General features: G+C 45.6%; 2 protein-coding genes across 7 annotated transcripts in view; both read left to right on the top strand.

The window, feature by feature from the left end:
• Positions 1-5,457, top strand: part of ZFAND6 (zinc finger AN1-type containing 6) — a 34,634-nt gene extending 29,177 nt beyond the window's left edge. For all 6 annotated transcript variants that reach the window (XM_069025307.1, XM_069025309.1, XM_069025308.1 and 3 more), the window contains 2 exons: positions 3,749-3,862; positions 4,451-5,457. In XM_069025307.1, coding sequence (XP_068881408.1) covers positions 3,749-3,862; positions 4,451-4,599 — 263 coding nt within the window. In that variant the 3' untranslated portion in view covers positions 4,600-5,457. The remainder of the gene's footprint in view (positions 1-3,748; positions 3,863-4,450) is intronic.
• Positions 5,458-8,333: 2,876 nt separating this feature from the next.
• Positions 8,334-25,105, top strand: FAH (fumarylacetoacetate hydrolase). The gene is made up of 14 exons (XM_069025350.1): positions 8,334-8,513; positions 10,737-10,847; positions 11,434-11,555; positions 12,717-12,766; positions 14,246-14,336; positions 14,860-14,957; positions 15,211-15,263; positions 16,658-16,757; positions 17,442-17,572; positions 18,321-18,396; positions 18,981-19,027; positions 20,023-20,124; positions 21,135-21,252; positions 24,879-25,105. The coding sequence occupies exons 1-14, from the start codon at positions 8,433-8,435 to the stop codon at positions 24,956-24,958; spliced, it is 1,260 nt and encodes a 419-aa protein (XP_068881451.1). The 5' UTR covers positions 8,334-8,432; the 3' UTR covers positions 24,959-25,105.
• Positions 25,106-26,244: the final 1,139 nt, after the last annotated feature.

The following is a 26,244-nucleotide window of genomic DNA, read 5'->3' as shown; positions in this document are numbered from 1 at the left end:
TCTACTGAGACAGTTTAGGCTTTAGTGGGGAGGATTATTTTTTTGTGGACTAGTCTAAACACAGAAGTTTAGGTTTTTCACAGATACAACATGTAATTCCACTTAAACATTCTAAATATTAGTTCTTCTACTGTACCTCTGGTATCAAAGTTATGCTTCTCAGATACTTTTCTAAACCTGACCCATCCCTTTTTGTAGGGTGGAATATAACAGTCATTATTCAGCTACTGTGCCGAGTAAGGCCATCTCCTTGGTTACATAAACTCGTGAGAAAAGATTTTATGTTGTATTTTTTTTACCATTTTCACTAACCTTTGAGGTGTTAATTATTAGAAACATGTTTACTCTTGGAAATATACATTCTAGAGATATGCTCTAATTCCTGTTAGGGAGTTTGTGTTCTGGAGCTGAGAGCTCTTGTCTCAGTTTTGACAGTGCCTCTACTGGCTTTTCACTGGGAGGCAGAGGGAGTACTTTACTTTATTGACCCTTACACTGTGAGGTGACTTGGGCCTGTGGAAAAGACTTTTTCCAGCAGGTTTTTCAGAGGCATGTCTTTCTCCTTTACCATTTGGGTAAATCTGTGCTCCTTCTGACTCTCTACCTCTCAAGCTCATTCTCCTTACAAGAAGAAAATAGGTTTCTCAACCAGAAGCTTTGAATTTAGGGACATATCTGCATTTTACAGTATGTTTTTCAAGGATCAACCTATATCAGGTGTTTAGATTACTCAGCTGTGTCCTCTGTCCTTTTCTTTGTACCCTCGTTTCTAAACTAAGAACATCACCAGCATATAGTTGCAGTTCTAAATTACCATCCCTATTTATAACTCTCTGGCAGGGTCAGCCTTATTTCCTTAAGAGTTCCTTCTGTGTTGCCCCTTAACTGAAAATCATAGGAAATGTAGTGTTTCCAGTTTTAAAGCATTTTGATTTGAAAATATAAGTTTGGAAGGAAAGCAGCTTAGAATGGATGCTGAGAGAATTTCTCTAACAGTTGTGCATCCTAAAGTTTCTCTTTATTTTGGAATTTGAATTTTAGGTTGCTGACAAGAATGTAATACAAACATGTGAATCCAAGTGGTTTTTTTTTAGTACTGCCTAAGTTTCTAACATTTAGAAAAAGCTAAAAGTCCCAGCAATGTGCTAGTTGATCCCAGAGTGAAGTGTCTAATAGTATTTCTGTTGATGTAGGGGAACAAAAGGAGAAATAATGTCAGTATTTATTTAGATAAAATCTTGCCTTGTGGGAATGTCTGTTCTGAGGAGAATTGTTCTATGCTGCTGGTGTAACTTAATGTATTGTGTTCAGCTGAGGTCTCCTTAACTTGCCATGTAACAAAAATTACCAGGCTGCAACAACATTGAACGAAAGACTGGGTGAATAATTAATCTTTCTTAGATTACTGTTATTACTTTTCTAAAGCAGACAGATAAATGGGACTTGAGCTGTGTGCAACACAGTCCTTGCTGTTTGCAGTCAAGCTAAAACTACAGAGGGATAAAGTTCCCAAAGAGCAGTTCAGAGTTGTCTTTGTTGGACTTATGCATTGCAGAAGAAATAGAGGAAAACTCTAGAGTATGTTAATAAGTCTAGACTTGTGGAACACTGCAAAAAGCCCAGATGCCCTAAGATTGGGACTAATAGAATTTTTTTTAAGTTTAGTGTTCTTAAATACCATGAACATACCCTTAAAGATGACGTAAAATGAAACTCATGGTTGGGATATTTGTGATTATCATAGAGGATTTTGGTTCAAATCTCTGGCTTCTATTCAAAAGCAAATTGAGACCTAAAATTTATGGTTACAACAGTAGATACAGAGTGACTTGTGGTGCAGTAGAAGAATCTTCCCACTCGGTTCTACACTGAGCAGCAGCTCTTAAGTATTTTTAAACTTTTTTAATGTGAGAGCCATACGCACAAAGAAAATGTAAGTAAGGGTGTTTGAGAGCCTTGTTATGCAGGGAAGAGTGCCAGTTTTTCCTAAATTTAGCTAATAGTTACAGAGGCTCTTAGTGAAATGTACATTGAGGTAACTGGATTTTGCTACAACAGGAAATGCAAACTGGAGAATGTTAGCTCATGGCATGACAATGTCTTAATGAATTAAGACTGCAATGTCTGTTCTGTATAAAACTGCAGAAGTTCATTTGAGTAAGTCTTACCCCTTCTGCTATTTGTCTCACCTCTTCTAGTCCTTCCTGATTATGGTTCTTAACTTGCAGTCCTTTTGATACTATCCCCAGTCAGAAATGTGCCCTATAACAGCCATTTAAAGCCATTAAACCTCGTTTGTTTTTTTTTTTTCTCCAAACTATGAATTTTTATACATTTCAGGACAAAGAGAAGCTCTGCTTGTAACATAGGCGGTGACTTAGAAGGACTTAATAGACTGTGTATAATAGTATCTTTGCTAGATTAACCTGTGGAATATACTATCCCCTCAGGCAAAGTCTTTGCTGGTTATCAGGTATCTTGCTATCCATTGATGTTGCTTAGTATAATGTTTTGATACATAGCAAAAGTGATGAGTGCCCTTTCCTTTAAAAAAAAAAAGATCAGAATAGCAGCACATGAAAAACCCCACTGGATTTGTCATGCAGAAGAGCTGTCAATTGGTGTAGAACTAGCACAGAACTGCATCTGACACTCTCTGACAAACAAAAGTCCAGCTGCACAGAGATGCCTGCAGCTTTTTCCCTGACAAATGTCTGAGCTTGCTGTTGTATTCCCTTCCTTACAGCACTGGTTCTAGCTCTGCTTCCATCCACACTCCTCCCAGCTGGAGCTTGCTTTTGTTCTTTGCTGCAGATACTCCCAGCTTCTGTGTCTCTTACTCCCTGGAGACTTGTCCTGCTGTGGTCTAGCTATGTCTGGTAGGCAGAGGTTGGCTCTTTGCCCTTCTTGAAATGAAGTTGGGTTTTTTTTGTTTCTATTTCTGTTTTGTAATGTAAGGAATGTGGAAATACTTGAGGAAACCAGCCAACTTCTATTTTTACCTGAGTCAGGCAAATACTACCATTACTTGTTTGTACTCTCCCACACAACCCGTACCTGTTTCTTTTAGATGTGAGAGAACACTAAAGTAGGTTGAAAGTTGCCTTAGGAGAAATGTCTTTAAAATTAGGTCTTTACCTGCTTCCTTCTGGGCTCCAGGACAATGTAGTTCCAACCTGTAAGTCTGGGTCTCTTGAGCTGGTGTTTCTCACCCCAGGTAGTGACTGTTCTGTGTAGGCTTTTTCCAGGTGTGCAAGAGCAACAGCGTCACAGTGGCAGAGATTGTTCTGAAATGCTGTGTTTTCTGTGGCCTCTGTGTTGCAGCCTTCAGCAAAAATAATGTTGATTCAGGATCTGAAAGGGGGTGTTTGGCTCAGCTGATGCTGTTACACAGAGTGCTTCTTACAAGCTGATTTTGGGAACTTGGCGAGTAACACTGTGGGGAAGCACTTGGCTGCTGGATTTTCTTCCCAGATCTGACAGTGCTGAATCTTACTGTTAAACCTAATGTTTATTACTCTGGTTTTTTGTGGTATTTTCAAGCATTTGGTGAGTTCTTTCCTTAAATTATATTGAAGGTCTAGAAAGGAGAGAGTTCAGTCACTGCAGAGACCAGTACACTTCAGACATGGAAGCTGCAGCAAAATGGCCAAATGTACAACATGGGATTTAGATTGTTGTAGGACTTAAAAGGGAAGAGACAGACTTTTTCTTTCTCCACTGTTTTTACTAACTTTTTTAATGTCAGCTTCAGTGTCAGAGAATGCAGAGCCTACACCTGAAGAACAGGACAAGTCGCTTGACAAACCAAAACAGAAAAAGAATCGTTGTTTCATGTGCAGGAAGAAGGTTGGACTTACTGGTAAGAAATACTGATTTCAGTTTCCTTATGCTTGTTTAGGCTTTGGACCTTTGAAATGTTATCTTAAAGGGAAAATGGGGCCATGGTCATTTGATGTTGATTTGAAGTAACAGTAAAAGGTGCTTTCAGCTGAATCTTACTAGATTAGTCATTCATGTATCATTTTGTTTTTCGGCCTCCTGTCTTAAAGTGAAATTCATAATTCCAAGTACTTCCTTTTGGAAGTCTGCTTAGCTGAGGAATTGGTTGATAGTTTGCTGCCATTCACTAGCCACCTTTGCAGTGGTCCAATGAAAGGGCCTGAGTTCTTCAGGGTTCATAAACACTAGCAAAAGAGCAGGAGTTTTCTAGGAATGTTCTGTGCTAGAGTGTCATGCAAAAAGAGGGATGGTGAAGTCAAATCTTGCTGTAATCACTTAAAAACGTATTATTTGTGATTCTTCTGCTTTCTGCAGCAGAGGCTCTTTGGCTGATTGATTGACACTGGTGACTGAGATTTATTGCTAGTGAGTGAACACATTCAGGATTTAAAGCAAACCAATGTAATTAAGAATGTTGAAATGTCTGAGCTGCTCTTTCTGTCCACAGGGTTCGAATGTCGGTGTGGGAACGTTTACTGTGGAATGCACCGTTACTCAGATGTACACAGTTGCTCTTACAATTACAAAGCTGATGCTGCTGAGAAAATCAGAAAAGAGAATCCTGTAGTTGTTGGGGAAAAGATCCAGAAGATCTGAACTGCTGCTTCTGCTGGAATACAAAAATCTTCTGACCATCTGCAGATTAAATTGACTTGAGCTTTTTTCCTTAGTCATCAGGAACGTAGAGCAGTGTATCTTGCCTAGACCTTTTAATCATGCATGTCATCAGATGAATAGATTTTTTTTTTGTTTTTGGTTTTTTTTTGTTTTGAAAATGACTCTGAACATTATTTTCATTGCAGTTTTCTGTGGCTGAAGACTTAAGTAAACTTTAAAAGTATTATCCTTTAAGATCATCTTAATTTTAGTTGAGTGCAGAGGGCTTTTATAACAAACGTGGAGAAAATATTGGAGGGCTGTGCTTTTCCAGGATAAAACATGCATGCATTAACTTTGCAGTTTATTTTCTTGTTGTATATAGCTTTTCTCTGCAGCACAATTTCCTTTTTTTTTTTTTTTTTTTTGATAATGCCTTGTATGGCACAACTAGTTATCAGTAACTGAATGTATTTTAATCATTATGGCTGCTTCTGGTTTTTTTTCCCATTAACGAGAGGTTATACATGTTCGCATATTAGCTTGTTTGCACCCTCTACCTATTTATGTATGAATCATTTGTAATGAGAGTGTGTGCTGAGATTGTGTGTGGGTTTTTTTTGTTGTTTTCTTTTTTTTTTTTTAATTGGGGTTTGTTTTTGTGTGTGTGGGGGGAAGGCTGTATGCACTTCATTGACTGCAGTTTTCATTGGGATTACATCCATCAGTTTGTCTGTACACAAATATGAAGAATGATCTGAAGTACCTGTGCTGTATTTATGTTTATCCACGTCTTAACTTTGATTAAATAAAATTTAAAAAAATCCGAGCCCCTGTGGCTGTCACTGGAATATGTAAGTTGGATTTCTCTTGCTTTATTTTAACGGGGACCTTCCATTGGTGGTTCCTTTACTTAAAGTGTATTTATTCAGTGACCATGTGTATCCCAATGCCAGCTGAATTCTGGTGGTTTTTTTAAAGTCTTTTCACCTGTAACTACCAGAGACACTGCAGTTTCCACACCTTGTCTGTTGATTCTGCCCAGGGAGCTCTCCGTGTTTCCTGTGCAGGAGTTTGGGGCATTTGTGACATTGTTACGATGTACTTCAGTTGGGCCAGACCTAAAGGTAAAACAGATGTGGCCATGAGTAGGCTGTGAAGTCATGTGTGTGATTCTAGGAAATGGTGCTGTGGGTTTGGGATCTACTGTCTGACAGCAGTGTTGGAGGAATTGTTCTTGTCTTGTGAGGGTGCTCAGTAAGTTTCTTTCTTCAAGGCTGCCTGTCCTGAGATAGAAGTCTGTGCCTCAATCCTGGTCATCTCCATCACTTAAAGGTGGTTTATGTAGTGCCATGGAAACTTCAGCCAGTGCTGGTTGTCACCAGATCTAACTGTACACTAATAAAGTAGCACCAGCTCCTCTCCAGGTGGTCCTGATGTGCAGTTGAAGTCTCACTGGGTGACTTGCTGCTGCATTTGTGAAACAAATGTGATTGCACAGCTTTATTTAAAACATTAAATTTTTAATCAAAGCTGGCTCCATTCTTTAAAATTTGGAATGCTCTTTAAAAGCTACGGCTGGCAATTAGTAGATAAAGCACTACATTTAGGATATAAACTGTGCAGCAGAAGGAGCTTTCTCTGGTAGTTACAGAAAGTAATCTGCAAGACCCAATAATAAATGAAGTAGCTTGTGCTTGCACAAATGGCCTAACCACAATCTACGAAGCACATGGAGTTTGTAGTGAAGGAAGGAATAAATAACTCTTACTGCCTTAGCACAGCTCAGAGAATCCTGTATTTCCTCAGAGCATTTGCTAAACTTCCTCTTGCCCAGCTCAGAGCGTGGAAGAGCAGCAGCATCACCTTTGGTGAGTGTTTGTTTGCTTTCCTCTTTGCTGCTACTTCCATATTCTCTTGTCCTTCTCACTTTGATTCTTCCCTGTTCCCTATTTCTGGTTTCTCTTTTCCTAAGCATGTCCTTTTCTCTCTCCTCTGTGCCCTCCCGACCTGATAGTGATGCTTCTGGGCCAGGCAGAGAGGAGACACCATAGATTTCCCAAGGGGGGTGGGAAAACCTGTTAGTTCGTGTTTTCTGGTATCTGAAAAAAGGAAAGGTACAAGAAAAGTATTCACATTTTCCCTTTACCACCACCAGTTACGAAGCAACTGCTCCTCTGGCTCTTGATTACTCAGTGGGATCCTCACCTGGCACTGCCCACAGCGAGGCAGAACCCACACTGCTTCCACACCTGTCCTTCTCCAAGCAATCTAATAAACCTCCTTTGGGCTGGCTTGTTCAGGGGCTCAGAGTTAGTATTGAAGGAGTTTATGGTCCTGTTGTCTGAGCTTACATTTAGACTGGATATCCACCTTTCCATGACACCTGAGAATTGCATGTCATGTTTATTTGCTTTGGCAGTGGCTCTGCGTTTATCCTGGTGGTTGATCTGCACTTCAATCTGTATTTTGTGTCATCAGCTTGAGGTTAGCAGATTAACCTTTTAATTAACACTAGCACATTCACAGCACTACAAAACGCTTGAGTAGATCTGTCTCCTCACGTTGGACACTGTATTGTGGAACAGGCTTTCAATGTGGTTTTGTTTCAGTTTTGGAATAAGCAGGTTCTATAACCCAGATCCTACAATCTGGCCACAAAACATCTTCGCTGTGTTTAAAGCATTTCCAACAGTCAGGGGAAATTTTACAGGAAATCCTCCACAAGTTCATGCTAGGCATTGTGTTGTTTAAATAAGACCCCTTTTTAAACAGCACCTTGTGAGCTTGTGTCTCAGCAAGTGAGCAGCTGTCACAGATGATGCTGTTAGGTTATCGTGCACTGAATCCCTGGCTGTACAATTTGCTGCATTTTTTTCTAAGGCCTCTTCTGCCAAAAAAAAAAAAAAGGTTGAGCAGCAAACCAATTCTTTGGCTTGGCATTCACAAGCATCTTCCTCTTTTTATTGGAGAGAGGTGGTCTTTGCTATTTAGTTCTAATTTCAAGGATGTTTCCTCATTGGTTTCTGCTTTGGAAAATGAGTGAATTTTCTCCTGCAGGTAGGAGAAAGCTGGGACTGGGAGCAGAAGTACCAGCCTCCCTGCTCTTTATGGTTGGCTGCGCATGTGTCTTTGGTTTTAACATGGAGAAACAGTGAGGTGCAGCAGCATTGCAAAACTGAAAACCACACACAGTGCAGTTTCAGGTGTGAATTGTGCAACTTCAAGGGCCCCTGAGCTCATGGTGGGAGAGAATCAGGGTGGATGGAATCATTTCACCAGGGCCCTGGCATATAAGTGACCCCTCTGAAGGTGAACGAGGGCAGTTGCCTCTGTCTTGGAGCTGTTGGATCCTTCACCCGCGGCGAGGTTCCCCTGTCATGGGAAGGCCTTGGTTTCATGTGAGGGTTTGTAAAATCATGGAAGTGTTAAGGTTGGAAAAGGCCTCCAAGAACATCAAGCCCAACTGCTAACCCAGTGCTGCCAAGTCCACCCCTAACTTAAGTGCCACATCTACCCATCTTCTAAATACCTCCAGGAGAGGTAACTGTGAGCAGGAAGACCCCATTTCACCAGGGTCACTGCCTGGCTGGGAACAATTAACAGCTGCTGACTCAGGCAAATCTCTGGCACTGATTAACCATGGCCAGGGACCAGGCAGAGGGGTGGGATGGTGAGAGAGCAGCGATTGGTTTGTGTCTGAGGACAGAGGGTGGGATTTGATGCTTCTCTGCTCTGGGTTACACCACCTGGAGAGGATCTTCTTCCTTGGAAGGTGTGTAGCACCTGGGAGGTGGGAGCTGTGTGTAAGCAGGGACTGCTTGGGGTTCAGCATGTCTTTCATCCAGGTAGACAAGGACTCAGATTTTCCTCTCCAAAATCTCCCCTATGGGGTTTTCTCCACGAAGGAGGAGGTGAGTAACAGCAAACTTTGTTCTTGGGGTGGTGTAATTGTTCAGGGCTATGAGGGAGCAGAATCTGCCAGCAATGTGGGATAAAGGAAGACTTCCCAGCCTGACACAGACTTCCTGACTTGATGGCAAAACTGTGGCTGCCACACTGTTTCCTTAGGGTGGTTGTTTTGATGTCAGCTTCTTTGAAACTGCATAAGAGAAATCAGAAGTGTTGCCACTGCTGAGAAGTACTTTGGTTAATGAGTACAGTATTTGTTGTTGTGTGGTTTTGACCATTTTTGTGACATCATTAGATCTGTGTTTGACCCTTTCACTCCCTACATGGAGGCACAGTGCATTTCCCACTCAATTTTTTTGGTTTTTAACTCAGTCCATTTTCTTTGTGACTGTAATCACACCATGACCCTAAAGAAGCCCCATTAACTACTGCTCTTGGGGAGTTTGTTGGTGGCTACCAAAGCATTAAAGCAGGACACCAAATGTGTTTTTTACCTGTTTTTGCAGCTGACCCGTTGTTTTATTGCCTCATATGTTTAATGCAGCATTGCATAAATGTGTACAAATGTGTCATATTTAAGGCTGGGCCCAAAGCCTGCAGGTTGAGCCAGCTCCAGGCCTTCTATTTTATGAGCACATAAGAAAACATGGCTCAACCTTTCTGCCAAGGAGGTAGCTCCCAATTCCCAATTTTCATGAGAACTGAGCCCAGCTAGGCTGAACCTCACACCTCCGAGTGCCTGATGGGATGGAGCTCCAGAGGTGTGTCCTCCTGGAGAAAGGGGAACAAGCCAAGAGCTGCTTCTCAGAAGGAAAAAGTGGAGAATTTATTTGTCATTGCTTATGGAAACTTCATGATTATCTCCTGGTTTTTACTGCTTATCCGTGTAGATTTAAAAAAAATTTAAACCACAAGATTGTGTTTTCTGATAGGTATTTTCCAAAGATAAAGCTGAGATGGTGTTTAATCTATTCCTAGATGTGCGTGCTGTTATCTGGCAAGTTTGGATTATTTTTCTGCCTTCCTCAGTTACTGTTCTCTGAAAAAAAATCTTCACTCATACCCTATGAAATGACAGGCAAGACTTAGAGAAATTATTTAGGAGAATAATGTTCTGATAGTAGCTGAATGTTTTAATGATTTCAGGCTCAAACAATTGGTGTCATTCCTGACGATCCCAGTTACAGATTAACCTGACGTGACCTTTAGTTTTTTTCTGCAGGAATGTTTGCTGAATAAATACTTACTACCACTTTTGGAACCTTGTTTGGAAATTAAAGGTTAAAAAATAGGTTTAATAGCATGGATCTCTGAAAATGGTTACCTTGGTGAGCTGCTTTTCAGAGTGGCTGCGATAGTTTGTCTCTATTTGTGTCCTAGACACAAATAAACGGGGGCTGTGGTGTGTTCTTGCCCTGTGCAGCTGCCGTGGGTCTGTCGGTGCTGCTGCCCCGCCGTCGCCGCCGGCTCCGCACGCGCCCGGGACATGAACAGGAGCTTTGTGTCCTGGGCTGCATCTGTCAGGGGCTGCAGCCACATTCCCCCGTGTGTGTGGGATGCTGTTCCTGCAGCGAGGATCCAGCAGGGATCCAGGCTGGGCTTTGGGATGCGGGTGCTGGGCTCCTGGCATGGTGTGAGGATGGGTGATGTAGGGCAGCCTCGTCCGATGTGGCACAGGAATCATGTGCCCGAGCATGATGTGCTGCCTTCCTGGTGTCACCAGAGGAGTCCAGAGCATCCTCAGTCTTTTGGGGAGGAGCTGGGGTGCAGAAATGCCTGTTTCTCCAATGGCATGTCCAGAGGGATGGGATCCATCCTGCCCATAGCCCCTCCCTGCTTATAGAAGGAGCAGGAGCGTTTTCCTACTTCACAGCTTGTTCCAGATTTATGAGCTTGCTCTGCAATGCTTGTCACAAATACTTCTGGGGGAAAGAGGGCAGGGAAAGAAACTTCTGCTTGTTGTGCTGTCCTTTCCCCAAAAGGTGGGGATGAGCTCTTTTCCACCTCTCAAGGTCTGCCAGTGCTGCTTTGCCCATGGGTCTGAGCATTTTTCAGCAGCCAGACTCAGGCTGGCTCTTGGTGGTCTATTGCTGAGGTACCAGACCTTTGTCCTGGATGGGTTAAACCCTCTGTGGTCACTGTCTTACTCTATGCCCTCTTTGGGGCATTTTTGGGTACAAGCATAAACTCTTCTTCTCTTCCCCCCTTCTCTCGCTGCTTTGCAGCCTCGGCACAGGCTTGGGGTAGCAATTGGAGACCAGATTTTGGATCTCAGCGTCATTAAACATCTTTTCAATGGACCAGCTCTTGCCAAACACCAGCACATCTTTGACCAGGTATTTATCAGAGCCTGTTCTAATTTCCACACGCATTTTAGAAATATTCCATAAGGGGCTTTAGCAACTTGTGGTGAGATAAGGAACATGAACTGGAGATATGTTGTCAGGCGGGTTCTGGTAGAGCAAAAACCATCACAGGTGTCATAGCAAGGAGAGCAGGGGCGTTAGGAGTCCAAAGGTCATTTCCCAGGAAAGTGTCGTCAGCCTTTGGCAGTGCAGGGGTCTGACATGAAGCCCTAAATGTTAATTCGCTCCTGTTTGTGCCTTCAACACTCCACGGATGGGATATTAATGACAGGGAGGTTATGTTAAGGATAAAGGCGAATACAAATGACCTCTGGCTGCAGCTGGTTGAGATATCAAAGCCACCAGGGCCTGCAGTGGTGTGTTAGGATGGGGTGATGCAAACATGCGGCAGGTCCTGCTGCAGAGGGCTTGTGGTGTGTGGATGGGGGTGCAGGCAGCTGCATAACCCTGGCTATGGGCTTCCACCACCAGAGTGAAAGTGTGGAACATCTTCCTGCATGTGAAGAATAAGCAAAATGTGGTCTTTTCTCTCCCCCCACCTCTGCGTCGCTGTCAGCCCACCCTGAACGCCTTCATGGGGCTGGGCCGGCCGGCATGGAGTGAAGCCAGGGCTTTCCTGCAGAGGCTGCTGTCAGCTGGAGAGCCCACCCTGAGGGACAACGTGGAGCTGAGGAGAAGGTGAGGGAGCAAAGAGTGGCTGCAGGCACAGTGAGATGTCACCTGTGTCACCTGAGTGACAGGGCACCAAAACCGACTGACGTGGCCACCTGCCTCCTACATGGGAGTTAACTGGTGTTTGTGCACATTGAGTGCTTCCTTCTCTTAATTACGTAAAGATTAATCTCTGATTAATCCTGTGACTGCCCGCAGATCCAGGGTGTCACCCTCCACCTGGAAACAGCGAGCTCTGCCCTGGGGTGTGTCCAGACCTGCTGCGTGGGCTGGGCTGGTCCTCTGACCACGGCCCCTTCACCATGGCCTTCCATGGAGACACAGCTTCAAGGGTCCCCACCTCTCCCACCTCCCCCTGTGCCTCCCTCCCTGCCTGTCCCACCTGGAGCAGCCATGGGGAGACCCCCCCAGTTTGTCCTCAGCAACCACTCGACTTTGCTAAAACTGAGTATGTGGTCACGAATCAGCTTCAGATTTGGGGCAGTGCAGTGGTGTAGGGGCAGGAGAGGAGGACTGTGCTCTGTGCTGTGCTGGTGGAAAGCGTGTGTGTCCATTAATCCCACATAAGGATTAGGGGCAGGAGAGGAGGACTGTGCTCTGTGCTGTGCTGGTGGAAAGCGTGTGTGTCCATTAATCCCACACCTCTTGTTTGTCCAGAGTGATGCTTTTAACACCCCAAGTGCCTGCCCTGGCAGTGAGCAGGAGGTGTTCCTCCCTGTCCTGCCAGGGAGATTGGGAGGATTTAGGCTCCCCTGTGCAGGAGAGGGGTTGAACTGCTGCTTGCCACATGGATCTTCCCTGAGCAGGGCCAGCAGTTCACATCAGACACCCCAAGAGCCACATGCCATGAACTCATCCTTCCCATGCAGCAGAGGTGGTGGTGTCCTGGGCATGGGCACTGGGGGGTTCTCTGCACCCCTTGGGAATCCAGCCAGCCCCAGGGATGCCCCCTCCCCACTCACACCCCGACAGCTGCTCCTTTTGGTGTAACCATCCCGGTAACAGCAGCCTGTGCAGTCACCAGCTTTTCTGCAAGGTCTTTTTGCTGCAAGGCTTTGCAAACTAAATTAAGGAAGGAGCTGGGAGAGCGAGCCAGCCTCTTCCACACTTCTTACGGGTGGGAGCTGCAAGTTTTCTGAGATCTGAAGGCATCGCTTTTCATTTCAGAGCATTTGTACCTCAAGCTTCTGCGACGATGCACCTGCCCGCCCACATCGGTGAGTCCCCCGCAGCCAGGGGCTCCTCAGCACTGCCCTTTGCTCCCACACGGAGCAGCTGCTTTATTTCCAGCCTGCTCAGACAGACAGATCATAGCTGTGACAGGGAATGTGTTTTTCAGCAGCCAGAAGTAGATTATTGTACATAATGAAAGGTAGGTGCTGTCCGTGGCACAAGAATAAAAGCCTGGGGAAGCTCAATAGCAGCCAGAACACTCCTGGATGCAATTTCCACTAAATCAGGGCTGTCTGGTGGTACATAACTCCTGTCATCAGGTTGGCATCACTGAAGGCCTTTGTGACTAGAGCCAGGCAAGAAACACTTGTTCAGTTTCCAAAAATTTCCCCTTTTGCCATCAGAAAATAATTCAGGGGTTGCGAAGTTTCCAAGGCAGATACTCCAGCACACAAACAAGCATGAGTTTCCACTCCCTGACCATTACTCTGCATCCCAGATCTTGCCTCCACTCCCATGAGGCCATGGACAGCTTTGGGATCAATATGTTCATATAGATACATAAGCATTTTCTGTTTTCAACAGGAGTTTGTATTTGGACCCAAACCAACTTGATCAAAGTCACTTGAGGGCAGACCCTTCACAGGGGCAGGGATGTGAACTCGCCCATTTTCCATCCAAACTCTGTTCTGAGCTGGCTTTTGCCTTCCACGGGGCACAGCCCTGCTTTGGGACAAAGTCTAGCCTGTTCCAGAGGAACCATGAGGAGTTCCCATAGGTGTGATACCTTCCTGAAAATAGTTCCAGGTTGAACATGTCGGAAAATTGCTGGCTCCCGGCTCCCACGAGTGCTGGGAACACCTGCCGTGGTGTGACGGAGCTGTATCACACAGACACAAAGCATTCAGGATTCCACAGCACTCAGGAGCAGCTCTGTCCTGTGTGCGGTTCCTGCTTCTCCTGAGTGGCTGGATCCTCCTCTGGGAGGCTGGGAATCCAGGGGATACCTTACTGCTGGATCCTCCTGGCGCTGCCGGATAACTTCCTGAGCTCACCAACAAGCAAAATGCAAATCCATCTTCCCAATTTGAGCTTTCCCCCTCATTGCCTGGGTTTTCCCGTGGATGCGGAGGGTGGGAGCTGTTTGCAGGGATGGCAGCAGAGGGCAGCAGATGTCCTGAGTATCTGCCGAGTCCCCGCGCCGGGTACCGCTGGCAAGAGGAAAAGCAGCGGGAATTGCCTTGTCTCTGGAAAGGGGGCTGCTGCTTTATGTCCTGCGTTTTCCCTCCTCTTCTCTACCGGAGACTTAAGGAAAAAAAAAAAAAAAAAGACATTTTTGCCTGCATAATTTATAGGTGAACTGTTAATCACCCCTTTATGCTATTAATGACATCCCCCGAGCGCTCTCGCTGTCTCCTTTCCTGCTCTTTTCTTTGCCAGGAGCGTATGATGTGCTTTAGCCCCCGCAGATGAGGGACTTTCCTGCCACTGATCCCTATTTTATGGCTTTTTTCCTCCTGCAGGAGATTACACTGACTTCTATTCTTCACGCCAGCATGCCACAAACGTTGGGATCATGTTCAGGGGGAAGGAGAACGCTCTGATGCCAAATTGGTGGGTGGCTTGGATTATTCCCTAGTGCAGCGTTATTTTGCAGGCTTATCTGTACATATATGGGATGTTTTAAAGGTCTGAGTATTTTTTCAGGATCACACTGGTTTCAGTTCACAGCAGATGAGAATCAATGTTGTCCAGAGTTCAATACCAGAACCCAACCCCGCATGTCCCCAGCCTCAGCTGAATCTGCACTGCCCTTCATTACCCCCCAACACAGTTACTGTGCAGCCCCCCAGCTCAAAGACAAATATACCTAAAAAAAATAGGTTTTGCTGAGTGACAAGAAAGCAGAGTTTAAGATCCAAGGAATTAATTGGAGAAGTGGCACAGAAGTGCATTAAGACTGCAACACAGCTCTGGATTACATTTCACTTCCATCCTTGTATCAGTGAGGTGCTGGGGTCTGTGCCCATCTATACAGAGCTCCCTCTCCTTGTACCTCGCACTCCCTTGGTGCTTCCACCCCAAAAAGCTGCTCTGGCTCACAGCTAACCCAGGCACTGTGGTGCTCTTTCTCAAGGCTGCACCTACCTGTGGGTTATCACGGCCGGGCATCGTCTGTTGTGGTGTCTGGGACGCCCATCCGGAGACCTGTGGGGCAAACGAAACCTGACAATGGTGAGTCTGTGGGAGGATTTTAATGTGGATTATTACTTACTTTGGTTTTGAATTTTACTCCACATCATAAATTAGTGAAGTGGAAGGGTCTGGGATTCCTTGCCTAAAGCCCAGCCTGGGGTCAGGGCAAGAGAAAGCCCTGGTTTAAGCCCATTTTCTGTTCCATGCCAAACAGCACCAGCTGCTGTTTCTGCTGGACATCTATTTTCCTACCTGTGCCCCTGATGTAAAATATTCTTTCTTCTACCCCCAGATAAACCTCCAGTGTTTGGTGCTTGTAAACGTCTGGATATTGAGTTAGAAATGGTGAGTGGGTCTTTTTTTTTTTCTCCTTATGACTTGAAAAACATTAAAATAGAAATGGGGAAGAAAGGGTGGTTTTAGCTTCTTCTAAACAGAATGTCCCATAGGGTCCATTCCTGTGTTCCTCTCTGAGCTGTCAGTGCTACAGGCAGTAAAGATTTCTGTGGAGCAAACCTTCCCTCGGGATGAGGAGCAGGGTGCCTTAGCTCATTGGGAGGTTTGTTCATGCAGCTCTCAGGCTGGAAAAAGCTCACCTGGCCAAAGCTGAGCACCCGTGGTGCAGTCAGGCAGCAGAATTCTTTCCATCAGCCACCACAGCCTGTTTCCTGGTTAGCAGTTACCTCTGCACTGCAGCCAGGATCTTCCAGTGGACAGCTGGGGGTTTGGAAGTACAGGCTGTCTGGACCTTGAGCTAGAGCAGAGGAAGCCCTGAGTTCTTGGGAGTGGGATTCAAACTCCTCATTCCGCCTGGAAAGCTGAAACCTGTGCTGTGGGTGTTGTAAAAAAACATGCTGGGAAGGCACATCATGCTGTGGCTTAGTGTGATCCAGAAGGGGGAGCTTCATAGGATTGCTCATTAAGATTTATATCATTTTAATGGCTTATATAATTTTTTAATGATTTATTCCCAATCTTTCCCCTTAAAAAAAAAAAAGGGGGAAGAAGTGTATTATTGATGAAAATGGTTATAAAAATGAAGTGAAAGTCTTTAATGCTGTGTGCTTTGCCCATCAGTGCTATAAGGGGGGGATAAAGTCCCAGGAAGTGGGGTTCCTGTGGTGCTGCCATAGCTCTGCTTCCCAGCCTGAGTTCTACTGCTGCCTGCTGTGAAAGAAAAAGGAAAAACTTCCACATTGTAGACAGAAAGAGACAGCTGAGATTCCTTGTGGAATCCTCTGCATGTGCAGTTTGTAGATTCTTAACGGAGCCGGTGCAGGCACCCAGTTCATGGCCTGCTTTACTTAGTTGGGCACATTTCTCCCCCTGCCTGTTCTTCCCCACTGTCTCACCAGGCTCCAGCCACACTCAGTATCCCCTTGGATGACTTTAAACTCCTTCCTGTTCACTGCCTGCAGCAATCAGTCCCTTCAGTGGGCAAACCTGTCCTGAATCCGGACTGTAATTAGGAGGGACCATTTCTCCTCCTGCATTTTGACAATATCGTGTCCTTGTTTAATGTCTGTCTCTTAGCAACGCAGAGCTCTTAAGTAATTCAAGCCTGCCAGCTTCATGGAGGGGAAGAAAAGGGGAGTAGGCCATGGGTTTTGTCCAAATGTGTGTGGGAAATGGTGCAAAACCCATCCCGTCCAGCCTCTGTTGCTGCTGTCTGTAACTCTCTGTGCAGTAAAGATTTTTAAGTTCAAAAACATAATCAACATGTTGCTTTTTGATTTCAGGCATTCTTTGTAGGCCCTGGAAACAAGTATGGGGAGCCCATTCCCATCAGCAGAGCCCAGGAGCACATCTTTGGGATGGTCCTGATGAACGACTGGAGCGGTAACCGGTGCTGTGGGGATCTGCCTGGAGAGGGGGTTACAGCACCATGGGAAGCCCTGGAGAGGGATAAATTCCATATTTTAGTAGTAGAACACTGATCCCTGAAACCACTGGGTACGATTGAAAGGGATGAAAATAAAGTGTTGCCTGTATTTTTCAGTGCCTGTATCAATCCGGCTTCGATCAATTAGTAGAACCAGGAATTTCTGCCTAACAAAGATTTATTTACTTATGGAAGAGCTAATATCAGTCTAGTTTCTTCTGGGTGGGGATGGAGGAGTCCTAAGAATGGTGATACCAAGGATGGTGATTGATTTCAGTGTCAGGAAAAGGATTTGGCAATCACAAACCCCTCAGTCTCTGCAAGGACTTGTTGAAATTCTTCCTATGAGTGGCAAAGACAATTAGCTGGGTATAAAAGCATTAATTAAACTGGGGGTAAACATACTGGTTAAATAGGGCCTGGTTTGTTTTACTTATTGCTGGTTTGTCTTCCTAATCTATCTGATGTAAGAAAATTGGGTTGAAGCTTTGAAATGGATGGATTTAAATTAGGATTTGGGCACAACAGCTGGAAAAGGGCGGGGATAACATTTTCAATTCATGTTACTGCTTCACGAGTCTGATGGATGTGCAGTTCCTGGGATATATTTACCTGCATTGCTTTGGATGTTCTCTTCCCAGCCCGTGACATCCAGAAGTGGGAATATGTTCCTCTGGGTCCTTTCCTGAGCAAGAGCCTTGGCACAACCATCTCTCCGTGGGTTGTCACCATGGAAGCTCTCATGCCATTTGTGTTGCCAAACCCTGTCCAGGTCAGCAAGGGAAAGGGCTGAAATAAAGGAAAAGCAGTGCTGGGAAAATGTCAGCAGAGCTGGAAGATCCCATCAGTAGAAATCACTGAGCTGTATCCATGCCAAGGATTGTCTCCATGGAATTTACAGCTGTGATTCTGCTTCTGAGCAGATGAAGGCCTCTGAGTTCAAGTGCTCACTGGTGTCACTGGCCCTGGCACATGGTGTGCTGTCATCCTGCTTGAGCAGGGCAGAAAAATCGTCTCTAAAACACCTGGAAAATAAACTAATCAGAGCTTCTTCTGGGTCTCTGGTAGCACTTAGCAGCCAGCAAGTGGTGGAGGGAGGGTGGAGTCAAGCCAGAACATTTTGTTCAAGCATTTCCAGTTGTCTACATTATGTAGGTGGTTAAAACTAGAAAAGATAACAGAGTCTTGCAGAGACCTCACCATCTTTTCTGTGTAGGCACAGAGCAAAGATGTGCTGGCACTCTATTTGTGTTGGATTAACATCCACGCTGAAATGATGGACGTGGCTTTTGCAAACCTTGTGCAGAAAAAGGAATTGGATTATATGGATATCATATCTGTTCAGGAAGAACTTTAAAAGTGTGTGCATGAGGCCAAACACAGTGATAATCTGAGCAGTAGGAAGGGTGAAGTGAATGGGTTGTGCAGCACAGGCTGGGTACACAAATACTCACTGGAATGGCTTGTGGATTTTTTCCTTTCTTTTTGTTCAGACTATGATGTGTTTTATATGCTTTTAGGATCCTAAGCCGCTGCCCTACCTTCAGGATAAAGAGCCCTACACTTTCGACATCAAGCTCTTTGTTGCTATTAAAGGTAGGGCAAAGCTGAGTGGGTTGCAAAGCTGAAATTGCCAATTAAATATTGTGGCACCACCACACCTTTCAGGCACTTTGCTCTGGGCTCTGCCCTCCTTCTTCTCCCTCTTTGCCCAGATTGCCTCTGTCACAGAAAGAGGCAGAGCTCCTCCTGCTCCCTGCTGTGCCAAGCAGGGAATGCCCCCAGGTGGTCAGCTCCCCTTGAGGAGGGTCCCTGAGGGGTCTCCTTGCATCGGCAGGGGTCATCAGGGTGTGGAATAAGCAGGTTTGTGTGGGATCCAGATGTTAATCCAGCTCAGCCCCCACCTTATGGCCCTGCTGACAACTAGGTCCAGGTGTTTGACCTACAGGAGAGCAGAGAGTAGGAAATGGGCAGCTTGATGCTACTGCAGTGCAATCCCCACGCTTGTTCTCTATGAAATCCTGGTCTTCATAGCAATAAAAAATGTTATTACTGGCTTCTCACTGGGGATTACAATGATAAAAGAAGTTTCCATCCATCTGTAAAATAAAAAGACTCCAACATCATTCATCCAACACAAAGAAATTGCTTCTCTCTTTCTTATCCTTTATTTTCTGCAGGAGAAGGAATGAGCACACCAACTACTGTATGCAGATCCAATTTCAAGGTAAGACTCCAGTACCTTTTGTTTATTTGCAATCTTGCTGATGCCATCAGCTCCAGCCCTAGGCAATTTCAAACACTGCTCTTTGCATTAGAGTCATAGAACAGAATCACTGAACCACTAAGGTTGGAAAAGACCTCCAAGATCATCGAGTCCAAATGTTAACCCAGCACCGCCAAGCCCACGACTAAACCATGTCCCTCACATCCACACAGCTTTTGAACACTTCCAGGGATGGTGAATCCACCACTTCCATGAGTAGCCTGTTCCGGTGCAGCTGAAGATCAGATCTGAGTCTGCATAGGAGACAGAGAGGGAAAAAATTGGAAGATGGTGATAGTTCCCCCCTGTGAGGTGGAAACACCTGAATGCTCGATGAGGGGGCCACCTCTTCCTGCTGCTGGGTTTGGGGTGCTCAGAGCATCCTTAGCTCTGTGCCCATTTGGTGGGGAGCTGTGAGGACAGAGGACTACAGGAAGAGGGAAATGCCTCTTGCAGTACAGCTCTGCAGCCACAGCTCTAATTTAGATGCCACTCGCTGCTGCCAGCCTGGGTCTGCCCCATCCCCTCTGCGGGCAGCATGGTGGCTCTGCCTCCACCCCCTGATTGAAGCCAGGAGATTTATGTGCCAGCTGCAGCAATTCTCAATCAATTTCATATTCACATTTGGCTCTTTGCATGGTAATTACCTTAATCAGTAAATCAGTAGTCAGCAAATCAGTAATAAGTAGATTTTCCTATAAGGCTGTTAAAATACTGGGTGTAATCATGGAGCCTGGGTCAGCAGTACTGGCCTTAGAGAGGAAGAAGAGGAAAAATGACATCCAGCTGAAATAAGAAAAATTGTAAGGGATTTTTAAATTGCATGTTAAAGTGTGGGTTTTATAAATGCCATAGGCCAGGCCACATGACTCCATTCTGCACAGCCTAATGGCCCACCAGAGAGGTTCATCCTTTGTTGCCTCCTTGCTTTAGCCTCCTCTTCCTCCTTCCTCCAGCACATGTACTGGACCATGAAACAGCAGCTGGCTCATCATTCCATCAATGGCTGCAACCTCAGACCTGGAGACCTCCTGGCCTCTGGCACCATCAGTGGACCTGTAAGTGTTGAAACAATGACAGCCACTGGTCAGCAACTCGAAACCAACTGAGCAGGGCTTGGGTCTAAGCCCTGCCTGACCTGAGCACCACAAAACCATTTGCAATTCTTTCCCTGGCACGCTGGGCTGCTGCTTTCGTAGCCCCAAAATCACCCTGAGAAGTGGTTTGGTTTGGGTAGGGATTTTGTTTGGCTGGTTTTTTATGTGGTTGAGTTTTGGGGTTTTGATCTCTCCTACTTCTTTCCCTAAGAACTATTTTACAACAAATGCAGATTAACTTCTGTGTGGAAGCATCCTCCCAATCCATTTACCCTCTATGAAGCGCAGCTTTTTATTTCTGAAAAGAATGTGAAAGGTGCCTGGGTATAACTTTTAGTTTCTGCAATGAAGTTGGAGCCAGCTTCACAAGCTGTTACTCCCCTTGAGCTGCCATATGGACAGTGGCTGCAATATATGGCCAGCTCTCACTTTCTGGAACACCAAATACAAATCCTGTACACGGTGTTGCAAAGACAGCCTCAGGTGAGCTGTTTGCAAGCTGGGCTGCCTGTACTTATCCTTTGAGCATTTCTGAGGTGCTTTTTGAATCTTCAAATTATTGTACTGCAGAATGACATTAAAGACTCACAAACACTCACCAGCTTTTTGTTCTTTTGAAGAACAAAATGTAATTAAAAATCTTAAACGTGACAACATAAAAGCACTGGATTTGTAGAAGTTTCCTCCACTTGCTTCCATTCTTGCTGTGGCAGACCCAAACTGCTTTAACAGGTTGAACACTGTGTTAAATACACTAGATAACAGCTGTAAGCATCACTGCTAATAGCCAGCCAGCAATTAAAATACAAAGTCAGGAAAAGGACCAATCAAATATATCAATGAATTAAATCAACGGCAAAACTCAGTTCTGTAGAGGTAACATACTTGTGTGTCTGCTCCCAGCAGCAAGAAGCTGAACGGCAGGAAAGATACTAAAAAATTGTTTATTTGTTTATGAACTCTTGCTGCAGGAGCCAGAGAGCTTTGGCTCCATGCTGGAGCTGTCCTGGAATGGAACAAAAGAAATCCCCCTTGGCAGTGGACAGTCTCGTAAATTCCTGCAGGATGGAGACGAAGTAATTCTGACAGGTAATGGCTGGATAACTGCTCTTACACTGCAGCAAGGACACATTTCCATAGGTTGATCCCAGCAGGACAAGCACCTGGTGTGGAGCTGGGCTACTCTATACATACCTGCTACGCAAGCACAGTTGTTTCCATCCTACCTGTCAGGAGGATAAAGAAGGTGGATGGAAATTTCCCTGCCATAAATGCTTTCTAGATGAGATTATTTGCTTTGCTAAGTCCTTAATGCTCTTGCTATGCCACTGTGTGAGCACCAAGGAGATGATGGAGGTAGGTTTGCCTAAAAATTACCCTGGGACTAGGAGGAGTTGATGTATTGCTTCCACCCCAGTCCAAGTTTGCATGTGGAGCAGAGCTTGGAAAATGCTGAAAAAAAGTTATTTTTCAAATAATATTTCATTTGTAACCTAGGCATATTCAATGGAGTGTGTTGCAAATGCAGTATGTGGGAAACAGCATGAAGCCTGCTGGAACAGCTGACCAGCTCCCCTCTGAAAAGGGCTCTGCTTGAGAGCTGCTTCATGCTGAGACCTGTTTTATCTTTCATCTTGATAATCTAAGGATTTTATGAATTACAATCTACCACAGTGTTTTGTGATCTAAATCCCACTCCTGCTTCTTTTTAACCCAAAGCCTAGTGCAAAACAAATCTATTTTTTTCCTTTCCTCTCATCTTTGTGGCAGCAAATATTTGGCAAGAACAGCCATGAGAAACTTTTGGTTCAAGCCTGCAATGTCTTTGCTATGTCATCTACTGAGATTTTAGGGAATGTCCTGTGGGATGTTGTGCGTCACCAGCTGAGGCCCAGCCAGTGCCACACCTGGCTCTGAGCAGCTCCATCCTGCTGATGTGATCAGAGATATCTGCACAGGAACAAATGGCTCAAGCGATGGGAAAACACTTCACAGGCGTGGCTGAGGGCAGAGAAAATGCGAGTGCCAAACACCCGGGCAGCTGCCTCAGGGTGTGATGCTCATATGTGCCTGTGTACCTGCTCAATCCAGCCAGGACTCTCAGGATTTTTGACAAAACAGTTTCAAATTGTGATCTCTCTTTTTTTTTTTTTTTTTTCCTGGCAAAAATTTAACAAAAGCCAAGAATATTCTGTGGTAAAAAAAAAAAAAAAAGAAAGTAATGTATGTATTCCAGTCCCCTGGTAATGACTCCTTAGTGGTTTTGGTGGTGCTGCAGCCAGAGCCCCCGTGGCTCCTGCCTGGCAGCCCATCCAGTAGCCTTGAAAATCGTGTTCCTGTGAGGTGCTGCCAGTTGGACAGAGGAAGATGCTGACACAACTGGAGATTGAGAGGTACTGGAGAGAGCCATAGGTGATGAACCCGAGGATTCCCAAATGCCTCTGACATCCTTCAGCCTCCCAGCAGCCCAGTGACTGCTCATGCTGCAACGTGGAGATATCTGACAGTGCTCTCTACAGGCTCCCCATATACCCAGGGACACTCCCCCAGCAATTCAAAGTGCCACACTGCCCTCCAGAGTTGCCAATCTCCCTCCAGCAACTATGCCAGGAGCCCTAAATTAGGGTACAGTGATGAACATCCCTGTGGAGTTGCACCCTGATATCCCTATTGGCAAGGAGCACCTCACAATTTGGGGGCTGCTGGCATGGGGAGCCAGCTCAAGAAAAAATGGGACTGGTGCCTGAGCCATATTGTTCTTCACACCCAGGACAAGCTATGTTAATTAATTAAATACTTTGAATCCTGAATGTCTTTAGCCTTTAAAGATGGCATGGTGGCCTTGCTGCAGAGCTGGGTGAAGGCAGTGAGACAGTCCCGTGTTCATTGATCTGCTGGGCTGTTTTACACCAGCACAGCTTGTGGCTGTGCACGCCAGGGCATTGCAAGGAGCCCGGTGCTGCTGGGGCACTTTGGGAGCTGCTCCTATTTCCTGATGTACAGCAGGCCCAGTGCCTTAAGGCACCCTTGGGGCAGGGCTGGTGCTATTCCATCCTCTCCCAAGGCGCTGCCATAAGCTCTTGCCAAGTGCTCAACACATCATTTCTAGTTTCCTGTTTCAGCTTTGTATTCTTACGCCCCATGTGGGACCTATTTCAGAGACCTAACGCATAAAATGAGAGAAATATATTTCTCCCAAGGAGTGTCTCAGGGAGGGAGCATTGCAGGGGAAGAGCTGCTTGTGGTGTTGGCAGCTGCCTGCAAAGCCCTCTCAGTAACTCCTTGGCACACACAGAGCTCAGGCCAGGGCTGCTGGCAGCACAGGGCTCGCTTTGTTCAGTGTGCTGCTCCTTGGTGCTGCTCTAAATTGTGCCTGACAGCAGGGATAACCAAACTGGACTGAAATAATCAGCTGCTGCTCAAAGGAAAGCTGGCAGTGAAGCCTAATGAGTCAAATGGAAGCTGAGCTGAGCCTTACAGTGCCTTACTTATGGATGAGGATTACCTGGCAGACACCAGGACGGTGTCTGTGGCTTTACACAAGCACGTAGAGACACCACTGTCCTTGGAAAGCTTCATTTCAGCCTGGCTGTGAGAGCAGCACTGTGGGTTAGAGCTGGCAGGGTCTCTCTTTGTGCTGCAGTAACTTTGGCTGCCCTGCAGCCTGAGCCCACCCTTTCTCTTCCTCAGAGGAGGTTTCCACTGATCTGTGCTAAGGATGGGAATTCGGGTCTGTTCTCTTGAGCTACTTCTTAGCTTCTTGAAGGCAGCTGTTTTTTATCACATGCAGGTGATTTTTCATCAGGAAAATCCATCTCTAGCTATGAAACCAGTCCTTAAAATGCAGCATATGCCACTTGTCCTTCCTTTGATCAGCTGCTGTAGCAGAAGGCTACAGTAGGTCTCCTCAGCTGTTTCTTCCCAGAATAGACTTCCCAGACAGGCCAGAGAGCCCTGGGTGTGTCCCCTCCCCGCTCTGCCTGCAGCTTTGCTGGTGGCTGCTGTTTGTGGAGCAGCTTGGCTGGCCCATGGCAGCAAGAGGAGCTGCAGCATCCCTGTCCCAGCGTCATCTCCTCCATCACGCAGGAGTAGGGAGAGATGGAGTTGTCCTGTAGTCAGAGATGCTGTCACAGCCCCGTGAGTTCTGCAGCAGCAGCCAGCAGACCTTCCACACCCTCTTATATAACAGAGGATTAATGAGAACTTGGAGTCAGATGCCGAATTTCTCATGGAACTAAACCACTTGACTTTAGCAAGCAAAACAGCTTCTGCAAGGGTAGGTTCTGCTGTCTGAGGGGTTTAATGACTGCCTCTCTGGCTGTCAGCATCCTGATATCCCAAGAGCAGCCCTGATGCTGCAGAAAGAGAATCCAGATTTACTTGATTAATTGCAGGGCTGGGCCAGGCAGCGAATCAGTTTGCCAGGTAAGATTGATGGTGCTGCAGGTTAGGTTTGAAAACAGAAATATTGCAGGCACATCTTGTTTGTTCTTTGATCAGTTCACTGAACTTGCATACTGCTGTGTTTAACAGCTTGTGCTTCTTTTTTTCTCATATTCCTGGGCTACTTGAACTCTTCCAGGTGCTCTTTTTTTTTAGCCCTCATTGCATGTCTGAAATGTTTTCACTCGGTTTTGGTCTCTTTATGCCTTTATGCACTTTTATTCCTGGTAAAATCCTTACAGAACAAGCTGTGTGTTGTTTTCTGTCCCTAGGTTACTGCCAGGGCAACGGCTTCCGTGTGGGATTTGGCCAGTGCTCGGGAAAAATCCTTCCAGCCATGTCGAATCCATGAGGATTATCCATGAGAATAATCTAACATCCAAGGAGGAACCCTCCTCCCAGCTCTACCAGTCATTCTGCTTTATTCAGGTTTATTATTTTTATATGAGTGATTGGAATCTTACTACTTTTAAGTATCAATAAATACCTGAAAGGTGAATGTGGCTCTCTGGTGTGATAAGAAAAGGATTTTTCAACGCTAGCTTGAAATTCTCAGAATATGAATAAGATGATTGAAATGGAAAGTGAGATTCTTAACTCTTCTACCATATTAATGTTTTTTTCATAATTATAAAAAGAGGCTTTCAAGTAAGCTTAAATATTCAGAGTACTAGGCTGATGATAAGAGCTGAGATTCCATGCTGACTTCCTTTTTCTAAGTGTTAATATGCTGGAGGTGAAATCCTGAAGGCGAGTTGCATATGGATGTTAAAACTTGTAGACTTTCCTGAGTAAGAGTTACGTGACTATGCCCTAAAATAATTTGCAACAAAGCAATTTGGGAATGTGATAATCAACACAACTGAAGGCAACAGGCAGGAGGTCCCTGCTCCTCCTGCCCTTACATAACCAGAAACAACTCTCCTGCCCCAGAAAGAGATTGATTCCAGTCCAAAGATGGGAGCCTGTGTTGAGGCACCCCTCAAAAGGTCGTGGAGATCCCTCCTGCCTCCTGCCCTGGTTTAGAGAAGGGAATTCCCTATTTCTCTCTCACCCTGTGCACCAGCATCCCTGGGGTCAGGGTGAGGGGGGTGGAATTTCATCACTGGAGTGATCCCCAGGCACTCACTGGTGGCAGTCACACCTTGCCACCCAACAGGGGCTGTGGATAGAGGACACCAAGGAGGCCAACCCCCTTCCTCCACCCCTAGAAGGCATCTTGTGCCATGGTATCCCCTTGCAGCAGCCAGTAAACAAAGCCACATGCCACTTTCCTCAAGTGTAAAGGGCATCTGCTGTCTCCTGCTGGCCTACAAATCAATTTAACTCCATGGCCAAGTGCCAAATCACATCAATTAGAGGATATTACTGACTGAAGGAGCTCGGGAGACCGGATAATGAACTCTGGTATAGTGCAAGGGGAACTTGTTAAATATTTGCTTGGTCCTCAAAGTGAAGAACCTGATGAGGCTGCTGGCTCCATGTGGTGACAGCAGGATGAGCCCAGGCTGCTGCTTTTCCAGGATGGCCCATCACTGCTCCCAAGGCCTCCCAAACCAGGTAGTTTTGCTGATGTGGGTCATGAGGGTGTTTGATGTCATCCTGAGGAGCACCAGGGGCTGACCAGGAATCTGAACC

Source organism: Aphelocoma coerulescens, chromosome 10 (assembly GCF_041296385.1).
Source record: "Aphelocoma coerulescens isolate FSJ_1873_10779 chromosome 10, UR_Acoe_1.0, whole genome shotgun sequence".
Taxonomy (NCBI): Eukaryota; Metazoa; Chordata; class Aves; order Passeriformes; family Corvidae; genus Aphelocoma; species Aphelocoma coerulescens.
This window is presented reverse-complemented; position numbering and strand designations above follow the sequence as displayed.